Raw genomic sequence first — 21,461 nt, forward strand, 5'->3', positions numbered from 1 at the left:
GACCCAAGGCAAGGTTTGAACTCTGGTTTCCGCTGAAAAATGGCAAGTGTGCCATTGGCCTTCTGAACTGCTCAGCTGCATGGATCTAATGCTTTACATAGCTACTGAGTAAAATGTTGATGTCTAAATAAAAGCTGAAAACACTTAGTCATTTTAAGGTCCTGAAATTAAATGCTCCTAATAAAAACATGAAGGAGAATAGTTGATGTGGCACTTGTAAAGTGAAAATGAAAGTGTTATCTATGTGTATATATGCATATTTGTTATTTCAATTTCTAAGTGGTCCTTGTTTGTTTTCCTCAGTGTCTATATATATTTCATGGATAACTGTTTGTATTAAAAAAAACCCATATGCAGCAATCTTTCACTTTCATTTAAAACCTGTGAATCACAACAAAAATGCTGTAAGAACATCTAAGGTAGATAATTAAAATATAATTAAGTTTAAATACCTTGGTGAATGAATATAAAAATATTTAAATTCAACAGGCTAGTACATTTGCAGTTTTCTTTTATTAGGTGTGAAATCTAAGAATCCCCTGCCAACTCTTGAGGGCTCAATCCAGAATGTTGAATTGAAGTACTGCAGCACATCATTGGTCAAATGTGCCTCTGGGACCATGGGATCAATAAAAATTTGTGCCAAAGCCCCAGGTATGTGCAGCTGGACCATGTAAAACTTTATTGCCTGTATAGGAGAATTGGCCTTGCTTTTTACAAGGGGAGTTACTGAAACAAGAATTTACTCATTGTTCCTATGAATCAGAGAGGGGGTTTTGTATTCTGTTTTGGGGGTTTTTGTTATTATTCAGTATGTCATGATGATCCAGTCTTGCCTCAGTATAGTCAAATTCTACACTGAATAAAAAAGAAACGATTTTTTTTTTCTGCTGAGACAGATATTAATTGAGAAACACTTAAGAAATAGGAAAAGTACAGAATACTTTCACCCAGCTTTATTCTTAGCATAATTTTGATGTATTCTCTTGATTGTTTAATGCCTCATTTTCCATTAATGCTACAGGTATGTACTTTGCTTGTAAAGTTTTTGAGGACTCTGTGATTTTTTTTTAACTTCTTTAATACAGTTTTTCCTGAGGACCATGTGGGAACTTATCAATGTCTATGATGTCTTTATGGATAAAAAACAGCTTAGGTCACGAACATGAAAAATTGAGTGTCTTTAACATCATGGTGATGTTTAAGTAGATTATTTTATAAAAGTGGTAAGGAAATTACTGTTTTAAAGATAATCAATAACTTTATTTGAAATCCTCCTGGACATCAAGGTATTTACAGGATAAACATTAGGTAGATTGCCAAACAGTCTATCTGCTTGGATAGATAGACTGCTCTTTCTATTTGCTCTTTTAATTCTGTATTCACAATGTAAATGAATAGATGTTCTCTTTGGACTAGTGAATGTTTGTCTTGAAAATTATCTTGTTGCACTAAAAAAAGTAAGGAATCTAATTTTTATCTTAGGTGATGGTGGAAAAGAGAAGCTGATTCCTTTAATTCAAGGCCCTTCTGACACCAGAGACTTACACAGCAGTAAATGGCTCAATGAGAGTAGAAAGCCAGAATCTCTCTTAGCTCCAGATTTGGTAGCCTTTACAATCCAAATTCCACAGTATATGGACTACTGCCATAATTCTGGTAAGTACAAAACTCTTGTTAAGCTGGTATCACATTACATTTTTCCTATCCAATGTGATTTTCAAAAGAGGGGCTTGAAATGAAATGTGCCAAATGTGAAAGTATCTTCTACACAACACTGCACACATTAGAACTTTAGCTCACTGTGAGACAAAGAACTAAAATCTGCATTTTGATGTATGTCTTCTTCAATAAGGAGTGCTTCATTAACTTTGATTGCCTTTTAAAATAATTATATGAAACTTTTATAAACTTAAGGCAGGGGAGGGAGGAGAGGCAGGATCCATGTTGAAAATAGTAGTTCGATTCTCTCTTCTGGTACTGGCTTGGCCTTCTTATACAGAAGATGACATACTGAATTCTAAATTGTTCATATAAATTTGCAGCATAATTTATTATTAAGAATTTGTTTATCATAAACTTTGTTAACAACAAAAAAATAATTTCAAAAATGCTGCAGGGCACACATCCAACCGTATCAAATTTGGTGTTGTGGTGGCCTTAAATGAGAAGTTAATAATTTGTGAGAGTTGTTTGGCTAAATTTAAGGATATTGTTGACGTTGTGGGCAGAAATACTTTTACCTGACATTCTTATGATTTCTGTGGTCTTTAAACAAAACATTGGTCTGTTTTAAGCAACACTTAAAATTTTGAAATGTGTCTATTTAAAATAACTCTTGTAGTTTGTGAAATGCACATGGAAGTAGGTTTTGCTGTCAGTGTGGTGCTTCTTAAAAGCCATGCTTTTACATTTTTCAAAGCTTATTCTATGACCATGCTAGGCATGGAATGAAAAGTGGGGAAAAAACAATCCAAAAAAGTATCTAGGTTAAGGAAAGTAAAAGAATTATCTGACCCCAATATTTTGAAACACAGAAGTAACTTGAACACTTCAAGTGTGCTTTTTTTCTGTATTCTTTCCTGTGTAATGATACTTGAATGTCATTAGTCTGAAAAGTAACAGTGAATTTATTACTGTCATTGCAATTTTTATGTGCATATGTAAGCAACATTTGATTCTTATGCAGAGTAAATATTTGTAAGCAATGTGCACTCCAGCAGCTGTTAGGTTATATTTTCAGTAATTGCACTTCTCTGTTTTTTGGAGAGCATCATGTTGAAAATTTTTACAGCAGTGTAAAAATTATAACAATTATCTTCAGGTCCTGCTCCTAAAGCATTGCCAAGAAGCAGTTCAGGATTCAATAATATCTGAATTAGTCAGATGAAGCTAAAATCTGTTGCCCCTGCTGATTCACTTAAATACCTTTTAAAATGTTCATAACAACAATATTTATTAATATGACTGATTGTTGCATTTCTTGCCTTTTTTGAGGATTATTTGGTTTAATTTTCTAATTTTTGTCTTAGTCTATTAATTATAATTTAAGGGCTCTGTGGTTATCTATACCGTACACTTACTGCTTTTGTTACAGGTCATAAGGATCATATACATTTTTGCTCATCATTATTATAAATGGTCCAGTTAGATGATTGGGAGTCCTTGATGGGTTGTGACAGGAGGTGCTTTATGAGAATAAGGCACTGACCAATGAAGTGCTGGCCAGACTCACTTTCAGGAATTTTGAGATATAAAACATTTTTTTCTAATAGACAATTGTCTGTGGTACCAGTTTTGTAGATGAATAGACATACATTAAAATGTGAAGATTTTAGAGTTCAAAATGTATTGGACACTTCACCTGCCCACTCAGTGTCCCAGGAAAGCTGTAGTGATTCTGTGTACACAATGGCAGACACCAGCCTGCTCTAGCTCTGCTCCTCTAGATCTGTAGTGTGGCACCTGCGAGGAGTGACAAATGAGAGGGAAAATCTGACTGATCTGCTAAAGCTTTGGTCTCATTCAACAGGAAGAATGGCACACTGCAAATTACTTGAATTTTTTTTTAACATTAATTAAACCAGGAGTAATTAATGTTTAATTTGTCTGAAGTTTTATACAAAGGAGCAGCAAAGCAAAAGCCTTTGCTTTCAAATACTTGCTGAAGAAACTGGGGCAATTTAATACAGGAGATATGGCTATCATTTTCATTATTACTGTGAAAATTACATGTAGGGAAAACATGAAGTGCTTTGAGAGCATAAAAATGCATTTTCCATCAGTTGCAGTCACTTCTGGGAGTATAAAAAGCTATACTGGATAATTTCACAGAAAAAACTTATCCCTTGGGAGTAAAAGATTTTTTAAAGCTGTACTACTGGAGGTGATTGTGCAGTACTGACGTTGTGCTGTTTGTGACATTTTTCCTAATACTGTTGGATATAGTGTTCTGTAGTAAGAATTTGGACTAATTAATTCATTAAATTGAATGGAAAACGACTTCAAAAATAAATCAGCTGTTTGGCTATAAAATGCTAAGGTGGAGGTTGTGCAAAACCAGGGCATATTTACCCAGACAACAGGGAGGGGACTGTTCATCCTCTTCTTGTTGCATCAGCAACTGTCTAATGTCTTGTATCACTTGAACCATATGATCCAGGGCGATCAGCATGGTTGTGTAACTTCTTTTACTGCTTGTCTGTATGTGGCCCTGCAGAGTTTGAGGCTATATTTACAGTCAGGGATAGATAATTTGACACAATATCTTCCTTTTCACTATTTCACTGGTGCTGTTGAGAGGAAGAGGAAAAAGAATATGGTTCTAGCAGTACCATACTGCATTGAGTGCAACCATCAAAGGAGAAAGCTCTAAACTGTGCTTTCAAAAAGGGCAGCATTTAGAGCATGTGATGTGTAGCATTTATAGTGTATAACAAGTATAAAAGAACTGCATATACTTATGATTACTGGTCTTACTGTTTGATGCATAAAGTGTCATTATCACATGGAAAACTAATCCACCTATGGCAAAGGAAATATTTAAGGACAATGAATATAAATATGATTTTGTTTAGTCCTTAAATATAAGTCTGAATGCTGTGATTTTAATTTTGGATACTTTGGTTGTATGAAAAACTGCACCAGGTATCTCTATGCGTAGTTGTAAAAACCAGTGAATATGCTCCTCAGTCTTTAAACTGCAGCATAATAAATAAATACACGAGAGGAGATTATTCCATTACCCCAGGGCTTGGGAAGGTCCTCTTGCTCTTTCTCTGAAATAACCCTGGCTTTATTAACCCTGGGAGCAAGCTGCAGACCTTGTTTGTTTCACCTGGCCTTTGAGAGAAGAGGGAGATTTCGAAATGAATGCTGGTGTTAGTGGTTAATTAATTATGAACAGCTGTTGAATAGATGAGGTGAGCTGATTAAGCTCTATTTGGTTTGCCATATTGAATAATTGGTAGTGCATGCACAGTCAGTGTATGGACAGTTTTATTACAAATAAATCAAGAGGAACAAAAATAAAAATACAATTAATAAAGTTTTCTCTGAGATCAGCTTAAATAGTCAATAATGCAGCAGTGAAATAAGGGAGTAAACAAAAGTACTTGTATTAATATCATGCTCATATGTGTTAAATTTATACACTGAGTGGAGAAAAGCAAGAGTGGGAAGACTTCTCTAATTTGTTGAAGCTGCATAAAGGCTGAAGAGCAAACATTCAACCTTATAAAAGTTGCCATTTTTTGTTTAAGTGGTATTTTCCCAAACTTCCAAAACCTTTAGAATTTTTCTTCTATCAGTATTTTGATTTAGATAAGATCACTCCATTCACCCCCTTCCCATGCCAAAGGAAAAAATAACCGAAGAAATAATGTCTTCAAGTATAAAAAAATTGCCGTAGAAATTGTACCAGCAGGAACATAAACTTTTTTATTATTGTAAACAATCTGATTTTTATCTGTTAGAACTTAATAAAGGAGGTGAGAGATTAGAGATAAGTTTGGTTTTTTGCACATACACTTACATATGCCCCCCAAATTCCCCTTTTTGGAGTTAAAAAAGCATGTTCTTGACGTATTTTTAAATTTAATTTTGACTGTTTGCACTAGGGATATTAGTTTGAATTTTGAAGCTGAAACAATTATATTTTTAAGTTCTCATCTAATTTAACTGAGTTCTTGTGGTAGAAAGTAAATAAGTAAAAAAATCCTAGTAAAAGAGAATTCATAGTCTAATTTGAAGTATTTTGGAAGGATTTAGCACAATGAATGAATAAAAATGGTTAGTATATTGGAGTAATTAAAGACAATTCGCATTTGTGGTTTGGACATAAATGTGTAAAAATTATACCCATCTATCTTATTACATTTCCTTTTCTCTCCCTGAGGATTTCACTATGTACTTTATCTGTAATTGTTGCCAGTTTTCTATCAAGTTCCCACTGGGCTTCTGGTGCAAAAAATCTTATCCTCTCGATGACAGAGCTTGCCTGAATGATTTCATGCTCTTAGCATTTTTGTTCACGGGAATTAGGGGGAGAATGTAACTGCAGCTGAACGTAGCATCTATTCTTGTAATTTTGAAGTTTAGGCTCTGTTATTGGAACTAAATGAAGAGATGCAGGTGTTCTCCAGTTCAAGTCCTTTGGGATTTTTTGATGGTAGATGCTTGAAAAGAAAATGCATGTGTTTCCAGAGTCAAACAGCAGCTGTGGACAAGGATTTATGTTTTTCTCAGAACTTTGGGATTTCAAAATGTTACATTTAATCACATGCACAGAAAGGAGAGCAAATGTTAAAGATGTTACATATAAAACTAGGGGACTGATCTTTTTACCATACCAACTAGTTGTGGGAATAGAGGAACAAAGTGATCTTTAATCTTAATATGCACAATTTCAAAAGGATTATGATAGTTGCCAGGACTCTGGTCTTATGAGAACTGTGCTCAGGCAGTGCACAGCATTTATATCTTCTTAATTGCTTTTAAAATCTGGTTCATTCTTATATTTTTCCTTGGAAAAATATCAGTTAATAGTATGACTTACTGAGAACACAGTATTCATGTAGACTTACTTTGGAGGGTGGATTTAAATTCGGTAAGTATACAGTTTTAGAAAAAATCTTCTGGCAACGTCCTGTAGTTTTCAAAATTTGATTTAAAATAGCAATTCAACTGCCTGAACTGCAAGGCTATATTTGGAAGTTTTCTTTGTGACAGAATTTACGGGCAGAAGTATTTTGTGGTAATGCAATTTCTCCCTCCTTTTCTCTCTGGTGATTTTGCAATTAGTTGATTATAGCAAACAAAATGTCTGACATCTTAAGTTTAGCTGAAATTGAGGCAAGGGCAGCAGATGATGGTACTGCTGAGCAATTCAGGAAGGGAGAATGGGGTGGCAGGAGCAGGTTGGTAACAGTGGTAAATGCCAAGTTAATTAATACCAATGAAGAGAAATAAAAAGCCTCTTTTAACATTCACCAGTTTGTGTGTGCTCAATCCTTTGCCATTACCCTCACAACCTCAGTATGTTGTGCACTATAACAATGTTAAATATCAAATATTTTTTCAGGCTTGGCTCACCACTGCATCTACTGTCTTACAAAGATCCAGCACATAGTACTTTCTCTAAGAGAGGAGTAAACTTGTCCTCAAGTGCAGTCTGTTCTGTGCTGGCTGCAATAGTAGATTTCATGTCCATGGGGGTAGCAGCAGGGAGGGACATACTAGACTATGCTAACTAGATTGACTACTTCCAGTGAGTTGCATAAATCTGGCAACTGCCAGTAAGTTCTGGTTACAGAAAGGTAATTGCACAATGCAGGAATACGACAGCTTGTTCAACTTTCCCTCAAGTAATTCTGCAAATCCTCTTGGGGAGGTGGTGTTTTCATCTCTCTGCTTATGTTGCGGTCAGTTTCTCTCAATATGCCATAAATCCTTCAGCAATACATGTGTTCTAAAGTTTTGAGATTGTGACTAAATAAGATTCTGAGTTTTGTAAAATCTTACTTTAAAAATTGATTTTTAAAAAAAGTTAAAAGGGGAAAAAACCTGCACTGTTGTGCAAGTTGTTAGGAAGTTAGACTCCGTAGTTGAGTTCCCTGATCTCTTTCAATCCTGACTGACTTTGACATGTACTGTTCAGCTGCACTGTGGAAATCAGGTAATATCTTTAGTCAAAGAAGCACTTCTGCCTTTTTCCATTTTATTTTTCTTAGTAAGTTAAGATTCAAAGTTTGGGCAAAATAAGAACAAAGCACTGTGAAGATGGGGACTCAACTCCAAATGGCAGGAGCCTTAGATGTTGCACTGGGAAATATGTGACTGAGGGGACTTGAAAGCCTGCATCTCATCTTGATTTATAATTTTTTTGTAAAAACTCGTTGTCTGATGCCACAGTTTTGGAGACAGACCAGTACAAGACACACGGAGTTCATGCAGCAACAGCTCCCTTTAGTGAGAGCGTGCCTCCTTATATAGCTAAGGAGCCCATGAGGTTACTCCTCATTGGCTGAGCCACTTACTTCCTGGTCAGCCAGCCAATAGGAGCCTGAGGCTCCAACGGCCTGGGCCTGCTCTTACCGGTTAAATTATATAATCGATCATATATTTCCATTATAAATTTGTAATTCTTTAGACTTTGAAGCCTACAGGCCAGCTGTACCACCACAGTCTGACTCTGTACACTGTTATCCTGAGTTAAAAGAAAATGTAGTTGATCTTGTAGTTTCGGGGATAGGACTTTGAGCTTCACTATTGGCAATTAAAGAGTTGAGCCCTTGAATGGTGGGGGTAGTAAGAGGTATGATTGCTTTAAAGTACATAAAAGAAATCTTTCAAACAGCTCATAACCTAGAAAATTCTGTAAAAGTAATTAAAAAGAAGTTGTTGAAAAGCCTTTTCTTTTTTAAACTTTTAACTCATTAAATGTGTAGAAGTTAAGGGATGGCAGATATGAGATTTTTTTCTGCTAGCTTTATTTTGTGTGTGTGTGCATGTGTGTTCCATTGGATTTCTGTTCACTTTAAAATCTGGCAGTATCAAAGTGTTCCATATGGCCACCAAAGTCATATTTAACACTTCTGTTATTGAAAAAAAAAATCTACATGTGGCTTCAAATGATAATTTCTATTTTCATAATGGTAGAGGCTGATTTATCTGTAGTTCCTTTATTTATGAAAATGCATTTACCTTTCCCAGTTAGGGCATCTGGAAAAGCATTATTCAGCAAGGTGACTAGATACTTATTGTTGGTTTCAAGTGTTTTGAAAACATGACAGATATAGGCTCTCAGCAATTGCTGACACATAGCTTTGGACATTGAAATCTGTTTTTAATTGAGAAAATATATGTTAGCCAGCATATTGGGATAGTTCCCTCCTATTTTGAAAAAACGCCATGGGATCTTTAACTTCCATTTGGACACTTCCCAGACATGGTCATAAGGGACTGTAGCTGTTTATTTTCAAATAGTGTTTAAACTATTTCCAGGTTTTATAATTGAATTTTATTTCTCTGACTGCCTCTTTAGTGATGTAAATGATTCATATAAGATGGCTACTTTTTTTGTAATGAAATGCTAAACAGATACAACTGAAAATCAGTAGACTCTTGGCGGTAGTAAATGCATTTTGACTAGATCAACTTCATTAAAAAAAATTTAGTTACAAGTACTTAAATAACATGACAATGCATATGATAAAAACAGTGCTAAATGAAGCATCGTATTTTTAATGCAGAAATTATTGTACATAGAAATATATTTGTTCTTTTTTCATGGTTCAACTCTGTAGCTTTTAAAAAAAAAATCTACAGGTCACTCCCAAGATTCCAGGGTTCTGGTTATAATACAAATGTATTAAGAGTCTCATTTTTCTGATTCAGGATGCAGTCTAAGTGAATATTCAACCACATTGTCCCTTTCTACCCAAACATTACTGTTCAGAAGCTCCCACAGAAATTCCTTTCTGTGATGTTAAGAATATCCAGTTGTGGTCAGCAATTAAAGTTGGGCCATTACTAAGTGTCTGTAGATCTAGTTTTATGTAGAAAGCAACAGTTCACAGTCAGGATTAGTCAAAACAGGTTAGTATTTTAATGGTATTTTTTTTTTAATTCAACTAGGTAACCTCTGTGAGGACTCTCAATCTAGGACAGACTCTTATAACTGGCCAAACTGAAGTAATTTTGAACAGACAGATGATCTTTAAGGTGTAGAACTTTGGAAACATTTAAATCAGTTCTATTTTTTTCATGTGCTGTGAAACTTCTCAAGGGCAGGCTCTATTGTTATCAGAAATCTGCAGACTGTATAAAAATTAGTATTGCAGGAATTATTATTCACTTGTAACCTTTAGACCATTTAATTACTCCTGTGCTGTATGAGCCAATTTCATTTTACCTGTGCATTCAGATAGAACTAATATGTTCAAAATACATAATATGTACTTGTGTAAAGGTGGCAAAAGTGCTTAAAATTGGTGTCAGGAAAACAGTGCATTGTGTAACTTTTCAGTTTTAGTTAACAGCTAAAATTAGCTTACCTATAATAGGTGAGCCATTAATATTGAATATCTCTATATAACAGGCTTTAAGCACAGCAAATTCAAACTTGAATGTGATATATTTGAGGTTATCCTGACATTCTCAGTATCGCATGGAATGCTAAATCTATTTGAGAAATGCAGTGATAGGATTAGAGTGGATATATAGTTTAATTAAACGGCTAAATATTTTTAATTCTTAATTTTAATCTGATTTACACTCTTCAGTAGAGGACAAGGCATTTTGAAAAAGAAAGAAATCCCATTTGTTTTTCAGAAGCGATGTCTGAAAGAGAAGATTCTAGGTGTTGCCCTGGTCTTGCAGCCAGTTCAGTTAATACAAACAGATGCCAGGGCAAAGTAATTTGCTTATCTGAATTCCGAGTTTCCATCCAAACTCATTTGAGCTGCAAATTGTTGATACCACTTGCAGCTCAGCATATTGGTGGTGCATGTTCTGGCTTTCCTAAGTGTTTTCCGAATTTCTCATGTGCTTTCAAGGTGAAATGTGGAAAAAACCTGTGCTTTTTCCCCGAAGAGATTTAGAAAACTGTGCATTTGCAGAATAGCAAATAATTTTGGGGTTCTGCTTTCTTAACTTATGAGAACATATTGCAGTTATGCAATGAGTGGGTACTCTGACAATGGGAAGGGATGGGGAGTTCCAAACATTTCAGCTCTTTGAGTAAGAGTTTGCCTGCATCTACCAACCCTTTCACATTTAGCCTGGGCTCACCATCTGTCACTGTAGAGCTTCTGGGGCTGCTTGTCTGGGGTTTGTGCCAAACTGAAGAATATCTCTGGTTATGCTGCCTCAAATCCAGGAATCTTGGAAAAATAGACCACTGCCTTTGGGAAGGTTGAAATGAAAGGAGTCAGACTGACCAGAGTTTGAGCTATGTCTTTTTGAATTTCAGTGTTTATAACTGTCATACCAGTGGAAAAAAAGACCGTGTTCTAATAATACGATGCAAAAAAGAAATGAAAATAAAGTTTATTCAGCTATATAATTAATAATAAATAATCAATCTTCAAATTAATAATCAGAATAAATAAACAAGTGGCTGACTGCCTCTTCTTATCTCCTGCTGCCCTCAAAAGTACCTAAGCTTATTTTACTTTTGGAATAAAAATAATTAAACCCTGAACAAATATTGTGTAAATACAATATAAAGTATAATATTAGAACTTCCCTGTTAAAGTGGGGGAAATAATGGAAATTTTGTATATAGAAACAATACTTGGAAAACTAAGAGAAGATATGATTGAATATAAGAATTATTAAATACAGTATTTGGCTCAACATTAGTGAGCAGGGTTATGGAGCATATATGGTGATGGATCATTACTTTTAGGTAGAATTCTGTTCTCTTCTGTATGTCCATAGATGTAATCAGTCAGATGTCCAGTTTATGTAGAAGTTGATAAAGCACTTCTTTTATGCTTCAGGCTTTGCATGAATTATATGTACAGCATATTTCTTATTTTTAGTTTAACTGTGTTCATGTTTTGTCATATATTCAATAGAAATAAATTAATGAAATGAGAATATGAATTCTCTTCTGTACTTTTGAGCTCTCTTATGTCCTTGCTGTCATAAGAGAAAAGGAATTCAGTATTGAGCAAATCTTTCAGGTTGTTACCTAAAGATTTGTACAAGAAAATAAAATTTGTTCAAACTGTCTTTATAGTATTTGAAAGATATATTAGCCCAAGCCCTGGATTAATATTTTTCAGGTAAAAAATTATTGCAAAACACTTATTTCATACATGTTTCATAATAAATTGATAATTCACTAATAAATTTTAAATTAGCCTGTTATGTTAAAAGTGTGATTTTAAACCAACTTTTGGAAAGTCTTAAGATAGAATGTAGTTTTTTGAAAACAGATGTGTATTTTCAAGGGCACATATCAGTCCTTTGCACAGTTGCATGTCCAAACAAATAAAATGAAACTTTAATGCAAGTTGCAGTCAGTAGATTAAATTCTTTTAAATTACAAAATGAAATAATTAATACATGTTTTTCAAAGATGGAGTAACAAAATAAAATAATCATAATATTAATTATATTTGGTGTAAAGACTTTTATAATAATTAGAAGCCAATAATACTTTTTTTCTTCACTGGTAACATAAGCAAAGTATAAGCCTGTGAAAAGGATGACTTAACACAACTGTTGATGCACTTTGACTGAAACATCTTTATCAAGTTAATACAAGAAGCAGTCATGCCCTACTTGAATTACTCATTTATAATGGCTGAGCAGCAGCCTGGATGTGGACTTTGAAATCCTGGGAAAATAAGATGCATGCACGCATCCAAATGTCTAGAGCCTTTAAAGCAGCTGTAAAATGTTGAAGTGAGATGTCAGCTACTAGCTGTTGACTATTGTAAATGTACTTACCGCAGTTGTCTACATTTTTAGTCTCAAGAGAAGTGTGATCATTTAATTGCTGACCAAATTTAATATTATTATAGTCATTATATCCTCAGTTCAAAACTTTTTATTTCCTAGAGCCCTCTGAACTCAAGAATCAGAATATTTGTCTGCTTTTTTCCATACTTTTATTGCACAGATTATTCCAACCTTTTGTGAAGATCTTCCTCGCTTTGTTAAAATACATACACTTTTCACTAACTTTTATTGTGCTTGTAATGAGGCAATAATAATCCCAAAGATGTGTAAAATACAAAAATAAAGTACATGTGTGGGTAGCAATTCCAAAAATGCTACTTTTGTGCTTAATAAGGATATAAGAGTATAATAGCTGGTAAAAGCCATATATTAAAAGGATTTCTGTCTCTTTGCATTGGTGGGATGTCGCTGTTTGTGCAGTCTTTTGCAGATGATGGCATTGCCAGGTTCCTTGTCTTCACAGCTTGATGTCATATTTTCTTTGAAAAGAGAGACATATAGGAAATTACCTGTTCAGCTTTAATTTTTCTTCAAATTCTTGCACAATTCCAAAGGGTGTGTATCCCGTTATACTTGAAACAGAGATTTTTCATTAGAAGTGCCAGATGTTTCTCCAGTATCCTCACACTTCCCAAGTCACCAGTATAGAAGTAAACACTCTGCTTTTTACAGCAGAAATTGTACAAGTTCCCGTGACAAGAAGTCAGTGAGAGCATGAATATCCAGTTTTGCATGCTGGAACATCTATAAGGCAGTGTGAACCTCATGTTGCACTTTGAAGACAGACAATAAAGTCCATGTTGTATCTAGCCAGGGATATTCATAATCAACTCATAGCAGTTGGTGAAACTGCAAGGATGCTTAATTAAGGATCATTCAGGAATTGGTCAAGTAGTTTTTTTCCTTCTTTCTGTTACAAGTAGAATTGAGATGACTTGTACTTTGTCTGTTTCTTGGAAAAATCACTGTCTCAAAATCATGATGAAAGGAGAATCTGTTTTCTACACAATGGCAGCAAATTAGGCTCCCAACTGACAGATCATGGCTTCCTTCCTGTCACTGGGAAAAAGGAGAGGTGAGAGTAATCCACCTTAAAGGTAGAAATAGGATGGTTAAAAGTCTTCACTCATATTTTTTCCAAGGCAGCCCTAGTAGAGTTATTTGGTATAGCTCTTATCAAAGAGCTTTAAACTAGATTTGAAGGAGGAAAGCAAATAAAACCAGGCTTACTACAGGTAGTCCTGGGGGCAGTATGCCACTGTCTGAGGGGTGCTGCGGTAGCAAGGCTCTTTGGTCTGCCTCCTCAGTGGAGGCTGGGGATGAAAATACATGTGGCAGCAAAGACACAAGGGTTATTGAATTTTTAGGAAGGAAGGAAGCACGTGAGAATGGTTACATAGGAATTAGGGCTTTTTTCCCAATTAGGGCTTTTTTCCCAATTTGCCTTTTGTCCCCAAAAGGGTGAGTGTTTATTTTAAGATTCAGAAAGGACAACAAGGCTTTGGTGGGAGTTTGCTAAACTTTCAGCATTCCCAAGCAGAATAAAGAGGCAGATGAAATACTCTTTTAGCAGCTGAGAGAAATCTCACAATTGGTGGTACTTGTTCTTATGGGGGACTTCAATTTATTAGATATCTACTGGAAATGCAATACATTGGAGAGGAAACAGCTTAGGAGGTTCCTGGAGTGTGGAAGTTAACTTCTTGGCACAGCTGGTGAGCAAACAAACTCTGAAAGGCACAGGCTGGACCTGTTGTTTGTGAGCAGGAATGGGCTGGTGGGTGATGTGGCGGTTGAAGGCCTCTTGGGCCCAGTAATCATGAAATGACAGAATTTTTGGTTCTTAAAGAATAAGGGGGGTGGGGGAGCAGCAAATCTGCTATGTTGGACTTCCAAGAGTATAATTCAGCCTGCTGAAGAGATTGGTTGAAAGTGTTCTTTGGGAGGCAGTCCTGAGGCAAAAAGGAATTCAGGAAGGCTGAGCACAATTTAAAAAGGAAATCTTAAAAGTATAGCAGTCTGTACCCATGTGCTGAGAAAGATGAGCTGAGAGAGAAGTGTCTGACATGGCTGAACAGAAAGCTTTGGCTGGAAATCAGGAAAAAAAGAGGAGCTCATTACCTTTGGAAGAAGGGTTGGAAGACTCTCAAGGACTGCAAGGATATTGTGAGGTAATGAAGGGAGAAAATTAGAAGGGCCAAAGCCCAGTTAGAACTTAATCTGGCTACTGCTGTGAAAGACAATGAAAAATGTTTCTGCAAATACATCAGCAACAAAATCCATTATTGAATGCAGGGGCAAACATGATGGCAAAAGATGAGGAAAAAGCTGGGGTACTTAGTGTCTTAATGCCTCAGTCTTTAATGACAAGACAAAACAGTTTTTCTTTGGATACCTAGCACCCTGACCTGGAAGACAGGGATGGGAGCAGAATGAAGGCCCCATAGTCCAATGGTCGATGACCCCCATACACAAGACATACACAATTTAGATATATACAAGTCTGTGGAGCTAGATGGGGTCCATCAAAGGGTGCTGGGGGAGCTAGCAGAAGAGCTCACTGAGCCATCTTCAATCATTTACCAGTGGTCTTGGCTAACTGGGGAGGTCCCAATGGACTGGAATTGGCAGTAGTGACCCCTATCTATAAGAAGGGCCAGAAGGAAGGTTTGGGGAACTACAGACTTGTCAGCCGGACCTTGGTGCTGGGCAATGTTATGCAGCAGATCATCTTGAGTGTGGCACATGCAGGACAACCAGAGACATCAGGTCTAGCCAGAGTGAGATTAGAAGAGGCAGGTCCTGTTTTTCTAACCTTCAATGATCTCCTTCAATGACAGGGTGACTATGGGAATCCTTAAAAATCAGAGGGTTTTGGGAAAGCTGCAAAAATTAGGCTTCAGAGACAGCAGTACTGCGGTTAGACCTAAGTAGCCATAAGATTTGTCAGCAGAAAAATTATATAAATAGAAAGTAAGGGCAAATAGACCAATATTCTGTGTATTAACACTTAGATGGAATAACACCCTAAACTACAAAAAAGTATATCTAACAAGATATTAAAAACTTCTAAGCTTAATAATGGAGCTCTGTGCATTGTATCTTAAAGCTTACACGCAAGTATTGTATTCAAAATAAGCAAACATTGTTTTAAGAATAGGTAGATGTGCTTATAGTAGTTAGATAAATCTACTGTCAATATGCTTTTGCTTTGTGTGATTAGTCAAAAAACTTTTAAAGCAAGTTGTAACATTGAGTTCTTTGCTGCGGGGGATGTGAGCTCCTAACATCTTCCTATTGTCATAACCATGTAATGAGACTGATGCTGGAAGATAAACAGCTAGAGACGTGTTCCACAACAATCCTGTCCCGTTCGTGATTTGTACATAGACCCCCCCGCCTCAGCCAGCGATAGGTGACCTGCCTAATGGATGAAAGAAAGGCTCTGTTGTCTAGCTGTGTGTTAGTAAAGCCTTTGATGCCATCTTTCACAGCACACTTTTTTCATGGTGTGGATGGATGTATTTTTTACTAGGTAGGAAACTAGCTGGTTGGCCAGGCCCTGAGAGTGGTGGTGAATGAAACTAAATCCTTGTGGTAACCAGTCACTTATGCAGTTTCCCAGGGCTCAGGGTTGGGGCAAGTCCTCCTTCACATCTTTATCCATGATCTGGACAAGGGCACTGAGCACACCTGCAGTCAGTTTGCAGAGGACATCAAGTTAGGTGGAAGTGTTGATCTGCTGGATAGTGGGAAGGTCTACAGAGGAATCTGGACAGGCTGGATTGACGGCTGAGACCAACAGCATGAGGTTAGACAAGGCAAAATGGCAGGTCCTGCACTTGTGTCACAATACCACCATGCAGTGCTACAGACTTGGGTAGAGCAGCTGGAAAACAGCATGTGGAAAAGGACCTGGGCATGCTGGTCAACAGTGGCTGAATGTCAGCCAGTGTGTGCCCAGGTTGCCAAGAGGTCCAGTGGCATCCTGACCTGTGTTAGGAATAGTGTGGCCAGCAGGACCAGGGTGGTGATTGTCCCCCTGTACTGGTGAGGCCACAACTCATGTGCTGTGTCCAGGTCTGGGCCCCATAATTCAGAAAGGACATTGAGGTGCTGGAGAAAGTCTAGAGAAGGGCAATGGAGCTGCTGAAGGGTCTAGAGGGTAAGTCATAGTAAGAGCAGATGAAGCAGCCGGGGTTGTTAAACCTGGAGAAGAGGAGGCTCAAGGAGACACCTTAAATTTCTCGACAACTGCCTGAAAGGAGTTTGTAGCTGGGTGGGGGCTGATCTCTTCTTCTCACAACTAACAAGCAATAGGACAAGAGGAAATGGCTTCAAGATGTGCTAGAGGACATTTCAATTGGTTATTAGGAAAAAATTATCTACTGGAAAGGTGGTCAGGCATTGGAATAGGCTGCCCAGAAAAGTGTCTGCATTACTGTCCCCGACAGCATTTAAAAGACATCTAGATGTGGTATTTAGGGACATGGTTTAGTGGTAGAATTGGCAGTGCCAGGTTGATAGTTGGACTCTGACCTTAAAAGCCTTTTCCAACCTAAACAATTCTATGATTCTATATAACCAGGGAGGATAATATTTTATCTTACACACTTGTGTAAAGTGGAGCATTGTGGATGGGTTTGCATTACTGCTTTCCACTGAGGTTCTTTATTGGGCTGCTGCAAGAGTATGATGGAGGGATGTTTGCAGAAAGAATGCACCAACCCTTTTAGCCTTTACTGTGGCTTGCCTCTGTTTGGATTTAGCTGCCGCAGTTTTTCACCTCTTCTCAAATGGGAGCTGCTCAGCTAGCTCCTGTAAAAGGTTTCTCTATTTTGAGATGTGAAGTAAGTTACTCTAGAGCACTTCTTCGTAAGAGCAAAGAAATTGGTAATTAAGAAGCATAGCTGTACAAAAATAGTATGAGGTAATGCTAAGGGAGGAAGATGTTTTTCATTCATTTTCTGTGAGGTCCCACCACAGTGAAACACTTGCAAATGAATGCTGCTATATTGGAAGCCAGTACAACTCAGATCCAGTAACAGCAGCATTTTGGACCTGGCTTTGAGGAAATAAAGCAACATCTGAGTTGCTGCCATGCTTACCAGTGTGGGGCAGGCAAAGTTCTTCCACTTCTGTGTAGTAAAGGTATGCTCCTTTTCCTAAGTTCTCTGCTAAGGGTGGTTGTTGGCTCATACATGGCAGCCAGGGTGGAGGACTGCTGTTCCTGTGTGACCTGGTCTCTGTGGATGGTTGGTTAGGCTTCACACCTCACAGGGCTGTGACCCTCACCAGCACTGGAAAATGAGAAGTCTTTCTAGGATTGCTGCTTCAGAGAAATAGAAACAGTGTAGTGAATAGAAATGTAGTGTATAGTAGAAATAATGTAGTTAATAATAATAATAATAATAATAATAATAATAATAAACACTAGTAAAAACATGAAACTAACCCAGCTTGCAGTCCTACTTATTTCCATTTTTCCAGAGAATTATATTTTCTTTCGTAAGAGACAAAGCCCTCTTCTTATCCTTCATGTCCTAAACTGGAATTCCACAATAAGAATTTGAAAGGACCAGGGTCAATTTCTTAATTAGGGTTGGGAAAAATGGGAATATATACTTACCAGACAGCTGGTATAATTTTCCTAAACATTTTTGTGTTCAGCTATACCTATATATATATATATATATAAGGAGAGAACAAAATATTTATTCTCATTTTATCTGTGAATAAGATAATCTGAGTATTGTTGAGATTTGGGAGGAAAGCTTAGAAAAATGATGGCGTAGTCCATGGTGCATTGTGTGACATAACCCTATAAATATATTGTAGAGCTGAAACTTAAGAGAAAATATAAATATTTTTAGCTCTATATGTTCTTCTTTCCCAGAGGATTACTGGTGGAACCGGAGGACAATTTCTTTAATTCCCTTATCCTTAAGTCAGTCCCTGTGGAAAATCTCCAGTTGGTTCTTCATACCCCAGGAAGAATGCTAGCCAAACACTTGTTGTTTTTTGACAAATTCTATCTTTGCTGTCAGAACCAGGACAATGTGATGGATATTTTTATAGGGAAATGCAGACAAACTCTCCTTAATATATGTGGGATAGAAAATATAGTGTGTGTGTATATATATGTATATGTATATATATGTGTAGGTATATAAATATCTATATACCTATATTTGTGAATATATATATATATATATTTTAGTATAAATGTGCAGTGAATTTTTCCTGTTACTTTCCAGTAATTTCCCTGTATAAGTTAGGATAATAATAAAATATCTTACAATCTCATAGCTTTTTCTTACTTCTTTTAGGAACTCCACCTAGCCTTGTCCTGTCATGACTATTTGACATGTGCTGCACTTCTAAATGAACTTTGCCTTCCAAATTATCTTTTACATAATAGATCTTTTAGTTTTTATTAACCAGTATCAATGCTATCAACACAACTTTAGAGAAAATCAGTATTTGTGTCATTATATGGCTTCTTTACAAAATTCTTCCTCTACCTTTATAAATTAAATTGTGTTCCAAACAAAAAGCTACAACCTAATAAAGTGCATGTTATCCCACTAGAAATTCTAAACAAAAGCTATTGTATGGCAACTTGAAATATGTCCAAGGCAGCTAGTATTGCTGCTTTTAGTAGTTTCAAAATAACATTACACCTACTTACAACAGCAGAATGTGTCTTGCATGTCAGTGTGCCAATGCAAATAATATTCAGACTTTGTATTATGTTTCTTCTGTGAAGTGCAGTTTAATATTTAGTTGCTGATAGTGTCCATTATTATTGTTATGCTTTGGATCAAGGAAAAGATAAAATAGTCTGAATTACAAAGCATCCAATGCCTTGAATTTTCTGCCCAAGGAATAACAAAAAGTAACAGATTGAAGTTCAAATTTATATGGTGAATAAGTTTGAGTAGTTTTCTGTGCCATTAGTGGAACAAATTAAACTTTAGCTGCTTGAGTGAATATACCTAAACAGTGTAGTGTGGGAGGATTATCAGCCAGTAAGTCTTATTGGTTTATTGGCAGTAGAGCAGATTTAAACGAAATTTTCCCATGGCAGAGGTACTGTATCAGCGATCCCAGAAGTTTTCCTAAGAAATTTATGAAGTGGTATGAGAGTAAATTACTGAAGAGCCATCAAAGCAAGTATGTTATTAATTGACAATTTATTGACTTCATCCTTACTGCTAGTAAAAAGGAAAAAAAAAAGGATTAGGATTCCCAGTACACTTTGAAAGCTGCGTGAGGTCTTTTGTACGACATTTCTGTTAACCTGTAATTAATTAACTTAATTAAACAAATATTAGTAAAAGAGTAAAAGCACACTTATTCTGATGGATCTATAAAAATAGTCATAAGATCAATGTAAATAAGTAATGGAAAGTGTGAATCTGGGTCTGGTTAGGGCACCGTGTAACACCGATTATCTTTGATCTTTTGAGAAACATAGTCCTTGCTCAAGGAAGTCTCTCATAAACATCACTGACTAATTGCTAAAGTACTGCTGGGTCTTTACCCTTCAGGTTATGGTCACAAATATATTGCTGTTTATTATACTGGACCATTTTTCTATGCCTAGCTTCAATACACTTAATTCAAACAGATTGCGACTTGATTTTTTTATTATTTTAGCTATATTAAAAGAGTAGGCTAGTGATTGCAACTGAAAGAAGTGATCTTCTGTTAATTCCAGTTTCTTTTATTAACTTGCTGCTTTTGGCTGATTATTTAACTTTCCTGTGTATCATTTCATCTGCAAAAATATATGTTAACACCCATGCTATGGGAGATGCTATAAGAATATTTTCAGACTTTTAGTTGGAAGTTATTATGCTAAGACTGGAATGTTGTAGTTAGGTATTAGTGAACATGCTGTAGGTCTTGTAAACATCTAATATTTGAAATATGAATTTAAGTCCTACTAATATTATGTGGAACTGGAGGTCTCCTTAATTTTAAAATAAAAATCTGAAGCTGTTCTTTCCAGATCATTCATGTACATTTTAAATTTATAAGTTTTTTTGTCACTCTTAATTAAGACATGCAGATTTAATGACAGGAATATTTTTCCTATTTTTAATAATTCATAAAGCCTATTGCACGTAAAATACTTGAATCCTCCCCTTTTCTGCCTCTTTCTGATACCTGTGAACTTCTTCTGTAGCATTTAATGGCTGATAAATTGTCTGCCAGGTAGGAGGGAGAATGCTTGACTTTCACTCACAGTTTAATTTCTTGAGAAAATGCCATTCTGTGGAGTGTGTCCACAATAGAAGCTATTACAGAATATTTTTCTTTGCTGTCAGGTTTTTGGCCAATTTACCAATGCAAGCAGTCTCCTGGAAATCTGCTTAATCAGTAATACTGTTTTGAAAACAAACATTTCGTAAAGATCTGTCCTTTTTCATTAACAGCTGCAAACATTATAAATAAATCTAAGTCATTTTTTTTCACTCACACATGATATGCTTCCCTTCTTTGATATTGTCAGTTTTACCTACTTTGTTCATGGTACTTCAACTTTGATCTGGGCTAATTGCCATTAAATTCACACTGCTCACTGACTTGGCAAGCCAGAGCAAGTTAATGCTATTCATCATCAGGAGACCAGTTACTTTCTTCTGTCCCCTCTAGGCATGTGCTTGTTTGTTTAACTGCAAAATGATTTGAGCAGTTTTACATATGCTGCTCATACATTTTCCATATGAAAGTCAATAGCACAGCAGAATTCTACAACTGAAGGTTTTAAAGTATGTTTATTCCTTAAGACATAAGTATATTTGAAGTTTGTTTTTTTTTTTCCCTCACTGCTTCACATGCTGTTTCTGTCCTGCAATGAGATTTCACAGGAGGTATTTGGAGCTTGTCCTTGGGTCAAGGAACGATTTTTGTCTGTTTGGTGCTTCTTTGCTTTTCAGAATACAGATTGCTTTTACCTGCTAAAACTATTTAAATAC

At 36.2% G+C, this 21,461-nt stretch overlaps 1 protein-coding gene across 4 annotated transcripts in view; it reads left to right on the forward strand.

The window, feature by feature from the left end:
• VPS13B (vacuolar protein sorting 13 homolog B) overlaps positions 1 to 21,461 on the forward strand; it is a 426,576-nt gene that overhangs the window by 134,104 nt on the left and 271,011 nt on the right. For all 4 annotated transcript variants that reach the window (XM_030266479.4, XM_030266481.4, XM_002198879.7 and 1 more), the window contains exons 18-19: positions 520 to 654; positions 1,486 to 1,659. In XM_030266479.4, the coding sequence (XP_030122339.4) occupies positions 520 to 654; positions 1,486 to 1,659 (309 nt within the window). The remainder of the gene's footprint in view (positions 1 to 519; positions 655 to 1,485; positions 1,660 to 21,461) is intronic.

The sequence above is a fragment of the Taeniopygia guttata genome, chromosome 2, assembly GCF_048771995.1.
Source record: "Taeniopygia guttata chromosome 2, bTaeGut7.mat, whole genome shotgun sequence".
NCBI lineage: Eukaryota > Metazoa > Chordata > Aves > Passeriformes > Estrildidae > Taeniopygia > Taeniopygia guttata.